This window comes from Dermochelys coriacea, chromosome 10, assembly GCF_009764565.3.
Source record: "Dermochelys coriacea isolate rDerCor1 chromosome 10, rDerCor1.pri.v4, whole genome shotgun sequence".
Classification (NCBI taxonomy): domain Eukaryota; kingdom Metazoa; phylum Chordata; order Testudines; family Dermochelyidae; genus Dermochelys; species Dermochelys coriacea.
In genome coordinates, this window is record NC_050077.1 from 38247369 (window position 1) to 38264833 (window position 17465).

Consider the following 17465-nt stretch of genomic DNA (forward strand, 5'->3'; position numbering starts at 1 on the left):
TGTCCTGTTGCTCAGGTCTAATGGGCAAATGTGGGAGGGAATCAGATACACCTGATGCGGGGTGACAGCCTGCTCCAAGGTGCTGCATTAAGAGGCACAGTGTCATGGAACAGGAGTCCAAGAAGAGCAGTGTAAAGAGGCAGGAACAGGCAACAGAATATCTCCTTTGCAGCTAGGAGATAGAGATCTAAGAAATCCCTGCAGCCCTGACCAAGTGACAACAGGGGCAAGCGCGCAGCTGCCAATCCAGACCACATGGTAGACGTGATGTAGCCCAACTAATGCAACCCATCCGCATAAGGCATGTGCATGTACAGCCCCTGGCCAGAACGTGTTTCCTCCATGGGTACTGCCCCCTGCAGCAGCGTTGCTTGCTAGGGATGAAGAAATCTCAGGGGCCCGTTGTGGGCTAGGCTGCGTGTTGCTAGTACACCTTCGCCTTTTCCAGTCTTGGGGCCAAGATCAGCCCCCCCAGTCCCGGTTCTGTGACATGCCTTGAACGAGCCTCCTAGTAGCGCCTCTGTAAGCTCTCGGGGCTTGGATTTGGTCGGGAAACACCACAGGGTACGAGTGGGGTGGGGGAGACCACACGTGGGGTGAGCAACGGGTGCGTAGAGAGGGAAAACCCACGGCCGGGGGGGGGGCGGACTGGAAAGAGCTGACGCTCCCCTGTCACGTGTTACTGTCTCTATAGGTCGGGGCATATCAAGCATTGCCTTCGGCGCCGGCTCAGCAGATTCGATACGCATGGACTCGGGGTGGAATGTGGCGAATCTTAGGCTGGGTGACAGTGAGAAGGTGTTAGCGAGAAGAGCGCGCGGGCCGAGGGGTGAGTCTGTCACGGAAGGCTGGGGTGGGGGGACGATATATCTCGGCGCCCCGCCCCCACGCGAGCCTCGCGCTGGGCCGGGGGTGCTGCTGGCCGCCGCGAGACGCTGCGGATCCCGGCCGGCGCCACTGGAGAGCGGGGCAGGCGGGCTGCGAGCGCCTGGGACCGGGACCGCCCCTCACGGTGTGTGCGCAGCGCCTAGCGGCGCGGTCCCCGTGTGTGCACCTATGTGTGCAGCGCTTAACGCCGTGTCCCCCCTCCACGTGTGTGTGCACACGACATCTAGCGTTGCGGGCCCCGTGTGTGTGCCTGTGTGAATGTATGTGTAGCACCTAGCCCTGCAGGTCCCATGTCTGTGTGTGTGAGCTGTGCCTGGCACAACGGGCTGTGTGGATGCGCAACACCTAGTGCCATGGGCCCCGTGTGTGTGTTCCTGTGTGTGTGCGGCACCTGTCACCCTGGGCCCCATGTGTGTGTAGCACCTGGTACTGCAGGGGCTGTATGCGTGCATGTGCAATGCCCCAGGCCCTGTGTGTGTGTGTGTGTGTGTGTGTGTGCATGCACGCCTATAGCATCTGCACCCTGAGGATGTGTGTCAGGGGCAGGAAGAGGGGGTGCTCTTTGTTCTCTGAGGTCATGTGTGTGTAAAGGCTAGCTTATTGGGGCCTCGTTCTTGGTCAGCCTGTGTGTGTGCACAGCACCTAATGTCTCAGCTCCTGTGCAAACAACACCTAACACCCTGAGGCCCCATATGTGTTTATGGCATCTAGTTCCATGGGGCTCTGATCTCAGTCAAATCATGGGTCCTGGTACATGACAGGGGATCTTAAGTAGAGCCCTATGCGGATACATGTGCATCTGATCCACGTAAATGGTTTGCGGATATTGGATTTGCAGGGCTCTTCTCTGAAGTGCTACTGCAATATAAATAAATTATGATAATAATTAACTAATAATCCTCCAGTGCTGGGCAGAGGCCTGCCAATTTATGTGGGAGTTTTGTGATGTGGAGAAATACCCACTAGTGGCTGGGCTGAGACTACCAGACTCATCTCATCTGCAGGCTAAACAGAGTGCCCTTTCAGAGAGATTGCAATAGCCAGGTGTCTGGGCACCATCTTTCTCTGCTTCATTTTCCCCTTTGTTTGATCAGTTCCAGAAGTGCCTTTACCGGATGGATCCTGAGCCCTTTGAAGTTGGACGTGCGGTACGAGACGCTATCAACATCCTTTCCTCTTCCAGGAATGGAGTCCAGATCTCAGAGGCGCTTGGCAAAATTAAATGCTACCTAGGTGGAACTGAAAATGAAGCCCCCCTGAAGGAGAGGGAAGAATTTACCCACGTGCATTTTTCTGCCTTTTTGCGAGGTCTTGTCAGTAACCTGAGTCCAGATTGGATAGAATTTCTTACCTCTGATCAGCAGAAGGAATTATGGGATAGCTTTTTCTTGGAAGGGCCAGCTGACCAAGCGTTTCTGGTTCTGCTGGACTCCATCATTTCTACTGGGTAAGCCTGGTTTCAGACCCATATTTGTTAGCACTAAAAGCATGTAACCATGTGATGGCCCCTTCACACTACAATTGCAACCTAGTCAGATGATCTGATAAACATGGCTTCAGTTTAGTGCAGAAAAGACCTGTCTATTTGTAGCCTTGTCCATGAATCATGCTAACTCTGTGGTCATTTCCAATGCTTTAATCTGGGTGTTGAGTATGGGCACTGGCCTGCCTATACTGCACATTGCAATTGTTGTAATGATGTGAAAGAAAGAGTGTGTTGTAATCAAATCCCCAGGTTCAGCTGTAGTTGTGGGATAGAGAGGCCTTTACACATCAAAGCATAAAAGGGGAATGTTCAAGATGGGCCTGATAATTCCTGGCTTTGGCATTCTGGTCATGATTCAGGGCCCAAGGGTAGAAGGCACATAACAACATTGACAGAAAGATTTTAATGTGGTTAAAACACAGGGATGGGACCCAGGAGACCTGGCGTCTATTCCAAGCTCTGCCATTGTCTCACTGTGTTGCCTTGAGAGAGTCACTTCAGCTCTCAGTGCTTCATTTTTCACTGTTTTGCAGATGGAAAAATGATGATATTTCCCCACCTCTCATGGGGGTAGTGAGGCTGAATTTGCTAATGTGTGTAAAGTGCAGTGAGAGTCACAGGCAGAAGGAGCTGTAGGGATTTAGATGAAATAACAGTGTTATTTCACTGCTAATCTTAAATTACAAACTCATGAAAGCTTATGCTCAAATAAATTTGTTAGTCTCTAAGGTGCCACAAATACTCCTTTTCCATTCTGGTGCATTGTGGCACTATGTGTGAGTTGATGGGATCACAGTAGAAAGTGGGATGATTGCCACTCCATCATTGGAGATTTTTAAGAGCAAGTTAGACAAACACCTTTCAGGAATGGTCTAGATAATTAGTCCTGCCATGAGTGCAGGGGACTGGACTAGATGACCTCTTGAGGTTCCTTCCAGTTCTGTGATTCTCCTTTTTGTGTGTACTCTTCCTCATTAATTAAAAGGGGGGGGTACTCTTATTTCTTTCCAGTCCCAGCTTTCGCCTGATGAAGGTCATTAACATCCTGGAACGGTTTCTGCAGATGGGAGGCATGTCAACTCTGATGTGGGAGGTCTGTCATCAGCAGGCACAGGCTGGTTTGCCCATGTTACAAGAGACCCTCCTCAACAAGGTTGTGTGTCTGCCTGACCACTTGTGCAACAAGCTCCAAGGGAATAACCTGCCTATATTCTTCCCACAAAACTATTTTCCTCTGCTGGCTACTGAAATCATCCAGGTGTTGCAGAGGATCTCTGACTCGCTGAGAGGTGAGATTGCAGACCAACTACAGCTGCAATGAGAGAGTGAAACAGTACAAGGGGAGGTCTCCTGATAATCAGTCTCCAGGAAGATGTCGGTGGCTGGCAATCTAAGTGTTTAATTAAGCATGTGTCTCATTTTACCACAGGTGGCTTGGACTGTTCCATCTCCTTCGTATCTCAAGTGCTGGGGAAGGTATGCATGCATGGGAGACAAAGTGAGTGCCTTGTAACATGGTTTTGGGCTAAAGGATATGATAGAATTATGTCGACAAGGAACAGTGGTTGTAATAGGGTGGTCAGTAAAAGAGGGAGGTTCAGGGTAGATTTATTCTTGGCCTGGGATGTTGCCTACAGTTTGTAGACATGGCCTGCTCTCCTTTCTGAGGCATCCCAAGTGTGTGTCTGTTACACCCCTCCCCCCCGATCTGAGTGCGATCCATTCTTCTTCTCCCAAGGGTCAATGGGAATGCTAGTCTTTCAGGAGCCCTGCTGTCCTGGGCATTGTACCCTAGTGCCTTCCATCTGATGTTCTGAAAATGCATTGCAAACACCAATGAGTTAAAAACCACAGCCCCTAGATAACAGGCTGTCCATGTGATGAGCCTTCATTTTAGTTTCACTTAGCATTTTAGAGCAGGTGAAGGGACTAATGAATTTTGCACCATTATGCTGTAATTGTTTGATGAGTGCTTGTTTGTTTTAATTGGTTTTTTTTTTTATTGCAGCTATTTTGTCCCTGTTGATAGGTGCCTGTTTTGTTTTTAGAGTTGTTGATTTGGGGTGGTTTTTTAAATACATTTTTATAGGGGCATGTTGCAGCCTTTTGGTGTCCTTGCATTTGTTTCTGGGTTTGTTTGTTTTTTTTTTTTTGTATGTTTGGCTCAGCAATGGCCTTTACACTTTTTTTTACACACTTTTTATTTACACACAAAACAGAATTAATTTACACAGAACACTTTAAACAGAAACATCAAGTTGCAGTGCACAAGAAAACAATGGCATCTTTTTACTTATTTTAAAATGCTAAACCTACAACAAAGTAGTGATCTTAAAATGTCTGTTACTGTCTTGGAATCAGCCCAGACACAGATTCCTGCTGATGCATTTTTTCCAAATGGCCCATTAGGCCATTTCTTTTTGCTATCCAAAAAGGGTGGTTGGCAGGATATGATTAAATCATGCACAAGTACATTTAATACATGCTATATTATTATTTTTTTATTTTAAATTATACAAAATGCAAACATAAAATTTTACTACTACATGTCCCCCTTTTGGCCCTCAAGAACGATTCTTGAGTGGGTCATATTTTATACAATTATTCTATAGCAATATATTGAGAGACAATTTGAGCTTGTGGTTGTAATTTAACAAACTTTTTTTTTTATTTAACAGCACATATAACACATTTTTAGCAAGCAAACACAGGACAATATTAACACAGATAGTAATGGGTGAAACATAATAGACAATATGCCTTTAAAAGTTGGGGACCAGCCTGTTAAAATCTTGTACCAGTGATAGGGTTTTTTGGGGTTTTTTTTTGTTAAGACCTAGCAAGTTTTAGCATGTTTTTATTTGAATGACACACTTTCGTATATTTCTCTGTGTCTGTTGTAAAAACTGAGTTACCTTTGTTTTTGACAACAGGCGATTAATTAGATCCTGCCAATTTAGGCCAAGGGTAAGAGAGAAATTAACCGGGGTGGCGGTTACAGTGCTCTGTGCTTTTTTTTTGTTTTGTTTTTGATAAATAGTATGTGTGATTGCTAGTATATAATACCTGGACATTATATCTACATTTATTTTCTGGAGGTTGGCTGATGCTTGTAGTTTCCCAAAATACTGTTTCTCAGGACGTAATACATACACATTGTCCATTGTACACGTGTCACTTTCTCTAGTTTGTCCCACACACATGTTCCCAATGATGTATTTTTGCTACAGGGTTTTGTGGTGACAGGGAGGGACAAGCACACCCATTTTTGAGGCTTCCTTTTGTACACCCTTGGGTATTCAATAATTTTTTTAGCTCACAGACCTATAACTCGTGTAGCCAAAAGGGTCCTGTGGTTAATTTTGGGAGTGGGCTTATTTTTTATATTTTTGTTTTTACAGATTGTTGATGAGCAATTTTAACAATCATTTTACTTAATAACAAATTAGGCTTAACCATGCTGGAAACATATTGCATTCATTTATATTTGTAGGTGTTAAACAAGGACCTTTTTATTGTTTTAAAAGATGTGTTAATATTTGAACATTTTTAGATATTACCCAAAACATTTTGTGTTTTAGTGATGCTAAACTAAGAATTTGCATTTTTGTACATTTTTATGGCCAAGGCAGTTTTATTTCCTAATATTATTTGTTGTTTATACAGCAGCTAAGATGTGGTGTTTAGCCACCGCCACGTATTTTATGTTTAGGTTTTTTAGATTTATTTGTACGAAATCCACAGTATTATTTGCCTGCTTGTGAATGAAACTATTTTGCAGTTGTGACAAGAAACTTTATTTTTAATTACATTTAGGTTTACAGTATTTATCATTTTTTTGCTTTAAATTTAACTTTTTTTTTTTTAAATATGGTGTCTACTATATTTTGTTTTGCTTAGACATTGGAGTGCTGATGTTTTTTTTTTGTTTTTGTTTTGTTTTGTTTTTATTTAGGCCGATATAATAGGAAAGGAGTGGGGTGAACAGTTGGGTTTTAATTTAGACATGTTCAACTGAGTTTAATACATACCAATTTTTATTAATAGTGGATTTAACAAGACTTTTCCTGGATTACTTTGAGTCGCAAATAATTTTGTTTTTTGTTGTTTTTTTAATTTTAATTGGGGTACCTTTTTTGAATGCATTTTTTTTTTTTTTTTTTGGTCCAGGTTTTGGTGCATGTGTTCGGGAACCATAGGTTCAATTTACTTCGGGGTATTGGATAGTATTCCACAGTAACTGTTAGTATTGTTCCTGTTTTAACAGAGTTATTTTACTGATATGGGAATTGTGGGTAGTTGGAACTTTAGGTGGTATTTTTATAGGGACTTTTTATTTTAACCCCTATTTTTTTTAGTGATTTGGTATTTTTGTGATGTTTATAAGGTGAACCTTAAGTTCCACTTCCCCTTCCCCGGCATACATATTAGGTTTTTTTTTTTTTTTTTTTTTTTTTTTTTTTAAGGCTTTCAAGAGTTGGCTAGTATTTATTATACCATTTTATGATGATCACTGGATTATTGCTAGGAATCCATGATTGGTTGGTGGAGAGTGCATTATTTTTTAAATATTGGCTTATAAGGAGGGCTGCATTTTTATTTATCTATTTATTTATTTTTTTAAATGATTGCTTTAATTATTTGGGTGCTAAAAGTTTTCAGAAGCAGGTAAAGCCAGACCTTACACTGGAGTTTTATTTGTTGTGGATTAAAATTGTGGTGGTTAAGCAGCACCTTGTGCTCAGGTTCCAGGATGGGTTTTTTTTTTCTTTTTTGTTTTTTTTCAAAACATTTAAACAACATTATTTATGTAAACAATTTAATTTGTGAAACATGTACCCATTTCAGTTTTCCATTTTTTTTAATGAGGCATACCAATTGGCTAAGGCAGTCTACTATGGAGTAAGGACCTATTCATTTTGATTTTTCATGAATGACCCCTTTTTTTATTTTAAGGTACATGACTTGGTCCCCTGTGTGGTGTTTTTTTAAACAAGGCTGCCTTTGTGGGCCTTTGTTTTTGAATTTTGTTGTTTGTGTTTGATGGCTTGATTAACCCTTTACTGGAGGGTGGTTTTATTTTTTTGTAATTGTTTGAGCCATTGAAAGTAATTATGCTGGGCTATATTAGAGCTTTTTTTTTATTATTCTGTATTTGGTAAATAGTATTAATTATTAGGCACACTGAATGTTCAAACAGAATTTGAAAGTGTTAAATTTTTGTTTTTAGCTGCTGTGATGGCAGCCAAAATTAGAGGCAGTTTATTTAGCCAGGTATTTTTTGTGAGTGTGTGATTTACTATTTTTTGGAGCACTTTTTTAATAGTGCCTTGGATTGAGGCCAGTAAGGTATATGGAGCTTTTGTTTAATTTCCAAGGCTTGTATTATTATTGTAAAGTTTTTGTTTTTTTTAAACAAAGGCTCCCTTATTAGAATTTATTATTTTTTATTAAAAAATTTTGGCCACTACCCTGCTGCTATTATTTTTAGTAGGAAATGACTTCACCCATTTTGAAAAAGAATTAATTATTACTAATAAATATTGGAATCCTTCCTTACTACTTGGCAATTTATTAATAAAGTTAATTTGAACCCTGTGCCATGGCCCAAGCCTCTGGTGGCGCATCATGGGTTGTCAATGCAGAGGACGAGCCTTGTCCCGAGCGTACCGCACACAATTTCGCACATGTTTTAACATTTTTTATACACTTTTATTTTGCTATTTGCTTTACCTTTTTTAAAGTCCCTTTCACTGGCAAAACTGTGTGTGTGTCTGTGTGATGTAATTAAATGCATATGCTAATTGTTGTATCTTTAATAAACGTGGCATATTGCCTTTTCCCCTAAAGAAAATCCCTTATGCTTCTTATAAGCATACCACACTAAACACATTCTTATAATTCTGATACCTATTTGAACAATACTAACACACAGGTGAACCAGACTGGTTCCAGTTATATATTTGTCAGTGTTCAGTGGATACCTCTGTGCCTTGGCATGAGCTGACACCTGGTGCGCCTGTGTCACAGCTACTAGGGCTACAAGTAAAAGCCCAGGTGAACCTGCAGGCAGGGCATACCTGTGAAAAGAATTGTGTGTTGTAGGTGCTGAATCATTGGGGGCAAACTTGTGTTGGAAAGGGCATTGTCTTCATGTTTATCTCTCTGTAAGCAGCTTGATTTTGCAAACCATCTGTATGGATTATGCAGTGGGCTATTGCCCCAGCTCCCTCCAATCAGTGAGCTTCCTTTTGTTCTGTCCCAATACAGAAGAAATTCTGAATATGTTGATACCACGCCTAATGGATCTCACCAAGATGGACTGCATCTGGCAGAGGATGTGCTGGCGACTGGTCGAGTGTGTGCCAGATCGTTGGATGGAAGCAGTGGTTTGTGGCTTTGTTCAGAAAGCACCAGGGTAAGAAATCAAGATTTGTGGGGAGAGGGAAGTAGTTGTTCTAGCTATACCTTACTCCTGGGGGGATTCTGCGGAACTGTGCGCCCACAGAAAACAGCCTCTCCGCAGATTTCCTGCTTTTCCCTGCAGAAAACGGCAGGGAACCAAAGGGAAGCTGGGGGGGTTGGGGGGGGGTGACCATGTATGCAGTTTTTTTGGGGGGATTGCTCCCCAAATAGAGGTGAGACCTGGGGAGCACATGGGGTTACATGCCACTGCCCCCACCCCCATTTCTGCAAACGCAGAGCTGCCCAGCTCAGAGGCTATGTCTGGGGCTCCGCTGGCTCTGCAGCAGAACACGGCCTCCTGGGTCCTAGTGCTAGTTTTGCTCCTCTTCTGTGTGCTGGGACCCTTTCCATTTTCTGTGGAACAGTGAGTGCCTGTGGTGGGGCTGGGTAAGGGGGGTGGGGAGAAAAGGCAGTGGGAAAGGGAGGGGGGTGGAATAGGGGAGAGGGAGGGGAATGTGGGAGTGAGGGGAGGGGGATAGAGAAGAAAAGGGAATGGGGAAGCGCGGGGGGAAGCAGGAGCCTGGCATGTGGTGTCCCCTCGGCAGCAGCTGGGGATCCCCCATTAAGCAGGCCCATTGAACCCTCACCTGACAAGCCCTACTCCCCTACACCTGGACCCATCTGACAAGCCCCCCAGACCTCCACCCCACTGAGCCCCAACCAGCTGGACCCCCTCTCCCCTCAGCCCCCCCCCCCCCCGCAACCCCATCTCGCCACACCCAGACCTCCCCACTGAGCCCAACCACCATCACCTGGATCCTCTGCAGAGTCCCAATGCCCCTGCACCCCACGAGTCCCTGCGCATCCAGATCTCCTACTGAGCTTACCCGCACCCAGATTACCCCACACAGAAACCTCTCACTGCACACCTGCATCCCTCCACACTTGGATCAGGTTGGGCTGAGCCTGCCCAGCCACACCTGGTGCTCCGGGCACGGGGGGGGTAGGGCACAGGGGGTAGGGCCCTGGGGTGTTTCTGGGGCAGGCCCTGCCCTTACACTGTGTCAGGGTCAGATGCAGCCTCACTGCCAAGTCCCTGTACTGGAGGAGGTGGGGGCTTCTGGGTGACCTCCCACCTCAATGCAGCCAGCAGTCTGTGCTCCCCACTGCCCTTCTGGAGCCACATTTAATTATTGAGAAATAAAATTTGCAGAATTTTAAAATATTGTGCGCATAATTTTTAATTTTTTTGCACATAATTCTGTCAGGTGTGTAAACACCTATACATTATTTCTTGAAGATTCTCAGCCTGTGTGCCATCATTTTACATGGTGCCACTTTCTGGGAAAGTTTGGGACTGGAATAGCTGGGGATTCCTTCACTGCTAATCCTTCAACACCATTTCAAACAGCACTGAATCCACATGGAAGGCTGTTTGACTGATCTATGAGTTTTGATTATATTGCAAATGGGCAGCCACTTACAAAATCATGATATGATTGAAATCAGCCTGAAGCAGTTCAGATAAATGGATCCCTGATAGTTTGCTGCTGACCTGTCTTGCTAGGGCGGATGTCTTGTCTCGATTACTGGGGAATCTGGTTCTGAAAAACAAGAAAGCTCAGTTTGTGGTGACCCAAAAGCTGCTACTCCTGCAATACAGCTACGCGGTAAGGGTTCTGCTGTGTCAATATGGGGAATGTAAGTCATCCTAGCTGTTAGGAAGGCCAGCGTTTTTCAAAGTGCTGAATTCTTGTCCAGGTAAGCTCCAGGTCTCTGGTCGTGGGCTTTATTCTAAAGCCTTTCCCCAGATTCCCTACTCCTCACGTATACTTGGACCTCAGCTGAAGATTTCTATAACTTCTCCCTGTCCAGTAAGGCAGACCAGGTGGTCCCTTTCAAGACACTAGGCTTGTATTTTGCCTTGTAAGTCAATCTGTGGCGACCAGCAGTGTTGTCATCTTTTCTCCTGGGAACCAAAGGAGGATTTGCATGTGACATCAACAGTCTGGGGAGGTAGAGGCCCTGATCCCATCTAGAATCCAGGGAGAGAGGCTAGGAGCATGTGTGACCTCATCCCCCAAACAGGACAGGGTTGAGGAGTGCACTGGAAGAGCTCTGAGTTTGATTTGGAATTATCTGTATCCTCAGATGTTGGAGAGAAATGATGTGGAAGTGAAACAGGGCAGTGGGTGAGCGCTAAAGCCCATGAAGGTGTAGAATGTGAAGATTGTGCTCTGCCTTATGTTCTGGAGCATCTTGAGCATTAACTAGATTGTGGATGAGAGAGAGGCACAAGACTTCATCAAAGGGAAGGACAGGGTTCCCTGACTTCACATGTTTCTTTTGTTTAATAGTAGGAGCAATATTTTAAATGAGACTTGCTGTGCAGGGGTTGGTTCAGTGGGGTTTTTACCAGAGGGAACCCTCTCTTGGGTGCCGTAGATATCACTGAAACCGTGTGATCTGAAATAATTTGGGCATTGAAATACCCAGGCACAACAACATGCTCTAACTTTACTAAGAGTGCTGTGGGTTTGCATAAACTCTGCACCATTTTTGGTCCCTGAACATTCTGATTAAATCACTCGGAATGGGGGGGGTGGATGGGGAGAGAGAGTGAGTGTGTAAAGTCCTTGCTGATTGATAACTTTCTGCTCAGTATAACTAATCCTATTGTTTTCATTGTAGACTGCAATGCTGCAGAATCTACTTGGATACCTGGCCCTAGACAGCCTTCGACGTTCCTTATTGATCAAAGTAAGTTAGGTACTTTCAGTGATATGTGTTTAGCTTGGAATTTTTACTCCTAAACCCTCATTTTGTCCCAGTATCTGTGATGCTTCAGTGCTGTTTGATGAAGCTGATAATGAGGGTCACCTGTGTGAATGGGGTGATAAAGAATGCCCCCATGGTGGTCCTGGACAGAGCTGCATGGCCTCATTAAAGTGTAGCAGAGAAGTCCTCTTCATAAGAATCACTGTCATTCTGTCTCATCCCTAGAAAAGTAGTAAGATGGCCACCAAGGAACATTGAGAAGGAAGGGGGAATAGAAAAGGAAGGAAATGTGGCTCAGAATGAAGGAAGAGTTGCCATCCCACTTAAACAGGCCACAGTCCTCCCAGAGCTTCTAATGATACATTGTACTTCTGTAGCATCTCACATCTGTGGATCCCCAAGCCTCACAACTCCTCTGTGAGGTAGGTCCATTTTATAGACGGGGGAGAAGTGATTTGAAGTGACTTATACAAAGAGAGCGAGTCAATGACAGCTGGAAATAGAACCCAAGAGTCCTCAGACCCAGCCCAAGGCTCTAACTGTAGGATCATCCTCACATTTTCTAGAGCACAACATCAGAGAACTCACTCTGGGGTCTGAGTGGGAAGCCACCAAATGAAGGGCTAAAAATAATTTTCTTGGTGTTTCTAATACGCCCTTCTTATACTAAACTCCTCTTGGCTCTTCTTTTTAGTTCGTGTATTAGCAGGAGTATTGTAAGCAAGACACAAGAAGTAATTCTTCCATTCGGTTCCATCCTGATTAGGCCTCAACTGGAGTATTGTATCCAGTTCTGGGTGCCATATTTCAGGAGAGATGTGGACAAATTGGAGAGAGTCCAGAGAAGAGCAACAAAAATGATTAAAGGTCTAGAAAACATGACCTATGAGGGAAGATTGAAAAAAATGGGTTTGTTTAGTCTGGAGAAGAGAAAACTGAGAGGGGACATAAGTTTTCAGGTACATAAAAGGTTGTTGCAAGGAGGAGGGAGAAAAATTGTTCTTCTTAACCTCCAAGGATAGGACAAGAAGCAATGGGCTTAAATTGCAGCAAGTGCGGTTTAGGTTGGACATTAGGAAAAACTTCCTAACTGTCAGCATGGTTAAGCACTGGAATAAATTGCCTAGGGAGGTTGTGGAATCTCCATCATTGGGGATTTTTAAGAGCAGGTTGGACAAACACCTGTTGGGGTGGTCTAAATAATACTTAGTCCTGCCTTGAGTGCAGGGGACTGGGCTAAATGACCACTTGAGGTCCCTTCCAGTTGTATGATTTAAGTTTTTTTTGTTTGTTTGTTTTTGTTTTTAAATGTTTTCCTTCAGACATTGGCAAATCCATTAAAAGAATTTTAGCCAACACAGGGGAGGCAGTGAGTTACTATTCTGTGGTGAAGGAGTACCTCTTACTGCTTTAAAACATTCTTGATCATCACATGAAGTACTGGTGAATGGCTCTGAATGGAGCTATGTCTGGTTACTCTCATCCAGAGAGATTCTGTTGTGATGTGGGGGGACTGGTTTTCCCCTTTTGTAACTGCTGTATCTCTTAGACTGTTTTTGTTCCACTTCCTTCTTTTCACTGAAGTGCATAACTGTGATTTTGGTCAGTTAATATATTGCAATGTCCATGATGGCCTGACCTCAATTGGGCTATGACTGGAATGTTCAGAGGCTGGGTATCCGAGATCAGTCCTGTGTGTTTGATGGAGAATGTGGGTAGCAGAGAGGCTGCTGGTTACTAGTTTAGGAAGCTAGTTGTTAAAATTTTTGGCAGGGAAAGGAACTTTAAGTCGCCTCTGCCCTGTACACAAAGGGGAGGGGACACTTCGCCTCCATACAGCTCAAAGGTCTCAGTATGCTGGGAGTTCCTTTGGGGTAAGCATAAAATAAATGGAATGTAATGTAAAAATGGATTGCCCCAGGCTTTCTTCACTGACTGCATTAGTCATTGTTCTGTTGAATTTAAAACCTCCATTATTTAATTTACCCAGAGCTAACATGGAATTTCCAGCCAGTGGCACTAGAGTGCCATGGAATTCAGGACCCTTGCCACAAAAATTCTCTCAATGGAGAGCTGGAGCCCTACACCTAGGCAAGAGGCCATCACACTTTACAGGGACTGATTATGCTGAGTGAAGGGTAGAATAGTCCTTAGGCCACCTGTCTGGTTGAGGGTATGGTGTGTGTTTGTGAGAGAGTGACTTTCAGATGCAGCACAGACCCACTCCATCTAGCTAATGCTGTAAACTTATGAACCAGGTGCTGAAAGAACTCCTGGAGACCTGGGGCAGCAGCAGTGCTGTGAAACACTCTCCAGTTGAGCAACAACTGTATGTTAGCAAAGCCATCCTGATCTGCCTCTCCCACCTGAAGGAGCCTGAAATAGAGAGCAACGGACAAGGTGAGGAGGAGGGAAGGAGCGGAAAGAACAAAGAAGTCTCCTTCCCTCCATTGTATTCTAACTTTTCCCCTCTTTAGCTCTCTGTCCTTGAAGCCCCTACTCAACCATTGTCTCCACATCCTGCAGGCCTGATCCTGCAAACACATACCCAAGCTCTGATCATTTGAGTACTCCCACTGAATTCAGTGAGGATAGTTATGTGAGTGACGCTGCTTATGTGTGTACGTGTCTAGAGAATCAGGGCCTAACCAATTTCTCTTCTGTGCATTTTTCACTTTGGAACCTTATCTTAATCTCCCAATAACTGAAAGCCACAAATTCTGAAGTCTGGAAAATCATGAGGTGACCTATTCCTGCTGTGATGGGAGTTTTTATAGTGCAGGATGATTTTGAAATAAAGCTTTGGATTTGGACTCTATGGAGGCTAAGGAAGGCTGCTGCCTTGCTGAAAAAATGAGATAATTTGTTAACACCGTATGAAAGTTCAGTGTCAGAGATGCTGACTAGCAATAGGAACATCTGTAGCACCTTCTTCTGAGGACCTCATAGCATTTTGAATCATTGATTGGTTAATCTTCAGAACATTTCTGTGATGAGGAAGGGTGCATAGATTTTTTTTGAGAAGGAGCAGTTGGGCACATCACATCCTTCCTGTCTCTCAAGGTCCAGGAGAGAGGATCTGCTGTAGGAAATGGAACTAGGGTCTTCAGACTCCCACTCTTCAGTGTTAGCTAGGACTGTTGTCCTTCTCCTGAACCATAATCTACTCTGATTTAGTTCAGATATTGGTTATGGGGGTGTGGAAATATAGAACATAATCATAGCATAATGGCAAGGCAAAAGGGAGATGCTCTGTTTTAGAGTGGGAAACCTTGATTGTGTGATTCTACTAGTATGACGACTTGTATTTTGTTAAACCCAGTGACTGATGTAGATTAACTCATTCAGCCTGTTAGATGTATGTATGGTAGAGAAAGAGCTCTTCATTGTGCTGCTCTTCAGCATGCTATGTTCTGTCTGGCTTAAGATAAGGAGTGCTTCCTAATGGCTAAAGCAGACATTGGCAGTTCAGAACCAGGTGCTGAAAACTCCTGGAGACCTGTTGCAGCAATAGTGCTGTCAAACACTCCTGGGTTCTGTTCCCAGCCCTTACACTTACTATGTGACTTTGGATAAGCCATCTCTGATCCCTCTTTGTAAATTACATTAATATTTGTTAAGTAACAAAATTACATAGACAGTTACTGACAACGGTCAGGCTGCTGGTGTGCTGAGATTACTGCCTATCATGCTGACTAGTCTCTCTCATTGTTTGCTTGTGCTCCCCGGCTGTCTGTCTGTATCAACCTGTTATCTCTTGTCTGATGGCAGGGACCATTTTTTCACTCTGTGTCTGAACAGCGCCTAGCATAATGGGGTCTGGGTTCAGGACTAGGGCTTCTGGTGCTACCACAATACAAATAATAAATGATAATTCACCTACCACCCAGGGGGCTCTTGAGATGGTGAATTAACTTTCATGCAGTGCTTTGAAAACATAAATCCTATTTATTATTTTATTAGAAAACAAGTTTATTTCATTCCAGCCAACCGAAGATTCTTCTTTTAAAGCCTGGCCTTGTATAGATACTAACTATGGTGTGTTAATGAATGATCAGATTTCTCACTGGCTGATGTTAGAGAGATGTCTGCTTTTATTGGTGAATAATGGTCAACCTGTCAGCAGTCAGAATCTATCTGGAGAGATGAAAGACAGCTGCCACTCTGAACAATGGGTTCAGAAATTAATTACCTGTCATAGTTCAGGCACATGGTGAAAAATAATCCTCCCTGTGTGAGTTCCAGGTTGCTGCACCAATCGAAATGGATGCAATTTCCATAATAACACAGTCAGCCCATTTCATCTGTCACAGCAGTTTTGAAGCCATTGGATTTATGCCTGGGATTAATTTGGCCTAACGCTCTTTTTTGGTATTTTGGTAAACTGTTTTATTAAAACAAATGTTCTAGGATGTGTGATGTGTTTGTACCATTGTGTTTGGCTTCAAAGCCTAGCCCTGCTGCATGCCTTCCTGACATGATGGGGAAGGAAAACAGCTCTGCAGAAAGAGAATTGCTGTGTAGAATCGCTGTCGGCCTCCACCCCTGACCCTTTGTCTGTCTTTCTGCCTGTAGTTGGAGCTGTGTAGCTAAAGATTTGGGCTCTCAACTGGGTGTGCTATCAGGGAGCTGCCATAGCCAGGGATTCACTCTGCCATGTGCTGCTTGTCCTTTCAGAGATTCTCACCAGCATGATGGGAGGGATGAAATGCCACCTGGACAGCAACTTGCCACGGGTTCGGCGTCTGGGAATGATCGTGGCAGAAAGCATCAGTTCCAGAATAACTACAGATGGACCCAGCCTGAAATTCCAGGTGAGATTATAGTGATGTCTGTCTCTGCTGTGCAGGGATGGGGAGAAATGTCCCCTTTAGAGTAGATGGTTGTGTTGCTGCTGTCATTGCTGACTTCTACTCTCTGGAAGGGAAGAGGAGCACCAATACCCCTCAGAATGAGGGGATATCAGTTTGCAAAATGGAATTGCATTGAAAAGATGCAAAGGCAGCATAGAGGATGTGGGCAGGTGCAAGGTGAGAGGTGCATGGGGGTGTGGTGAGAGAGAGCGCACACCTCAGGAGGATTTGGTCACAGCGAGGCAGAGTCCAGGAGAACTCTGACATGACAACAGGGTTTAGGATGGCCAGCTCCAAAATTAAAACTATGCTAGATTTCCATATCATGCAGCCACCTGATCAATTGGTGGTGTCCCATTGAAATCCCCTTCAGTGGAAGTAGATTAGAGTCCTAAAACTGGGGTGAACATCCAGAAGGGAAGTTTAGACTTGAAATTAGATGAAGGTTTCTAACCATCAGAGGAGTGAAGTTTTGGAATAGCCTTCCAAGGGAAGCAGTGGGGGCAAAAGACCTATCTGGCTTTAAGATTAAACTTGTTAAGTTCGTGGAGGAGATGGTATGATGGGATTACATGATTTTGGCAATTAATTGATCTTTAAATATTCATGGTAAATAGGCCCAATGGCCTGTGATGGGATGTTAGATGGGGTGGGATTAGAGTTACTACAGAGAATTCTTTCCTGGGTATCTGGCTGGTGAATCTTGCCCATATGCTCAGGGTTTAGCTCATCACCATATTTGGGGTCAGGAAGGAATTTTCCTCCAGGGCAGATTGGAAGAGGCCTGCAGGTTTTTCGCCTTCCTCTGTAGCATGGGGCATGAGTCGCTTGCTGGAGGATTCTCTGCTCCTTGAAGTCTTTAAACCACGATTTGAGGACTTCAATAGCTTGGGCATAGGTGAGAGGTTTATTGCAGGAATGGGTGGGTGAGATCCTGTGGCCTGCGTTGTGCAGGATGTCAGACTAAATGATCATAATGGTCTCTTCTGACCTTAATATCTATGAATCTTTTTTTTTTTTTTTTTTAAAGAGGGGTGTGTGTAAAGTCACTGGTG

The 17465-nt window shown here is 44.1% G+C and overlaps 1 protein-coding gene across 8 annotated transcripts in view; it reads left to right on the forward strand.

The window, feature by feature from the left end:
• Positions 1-353: 353 nt before the first annotated feature.
• TELO2 (telomere maintenance 2) overlaps positions 354-17465 on the forward strand; it is a 46235-nt gene continuing 29123 nt past the window's right edge. The window contains exons 1-9 of one of the 8 annotated variants that reach the window (XM_043494339.1): positions 354-522; positions 1983-2335; positions 3386-3663; positions 3804-3872; positions 8645-8792; positions 10347-10449; positions 11471-11539; positions 13816-13957; positions 16235-16371. In XM_043494339.1, coding sequence (XP_043350274.1) covers positions 2004-2335; positions 3386-3663; positions 3804-3872; positions 8645-8792; positions 10347-10449; positions 11471-11539; positions 13816-13957; positions 16235-16371 — 1278 coding nt within the window. In that variant the 5' untranslated portion in view covers positions 354-522; positions 1983-2003. Of the gene's footprint in view, positions 523-694; positions 970-1982; positions 2336-3385; positions 3664-3803; positions 3873-8644; positions 8793-10346; positions 10450-11470; positions 11540-13815; positions 13958-16234; positions 16372-17465 lie in introns of those variants that run through there. The other 7 variants (XM_043494335.1, XR_006274891.1, XM_043494337.1 and 4 more) reach the window with 7 other exon arrangements.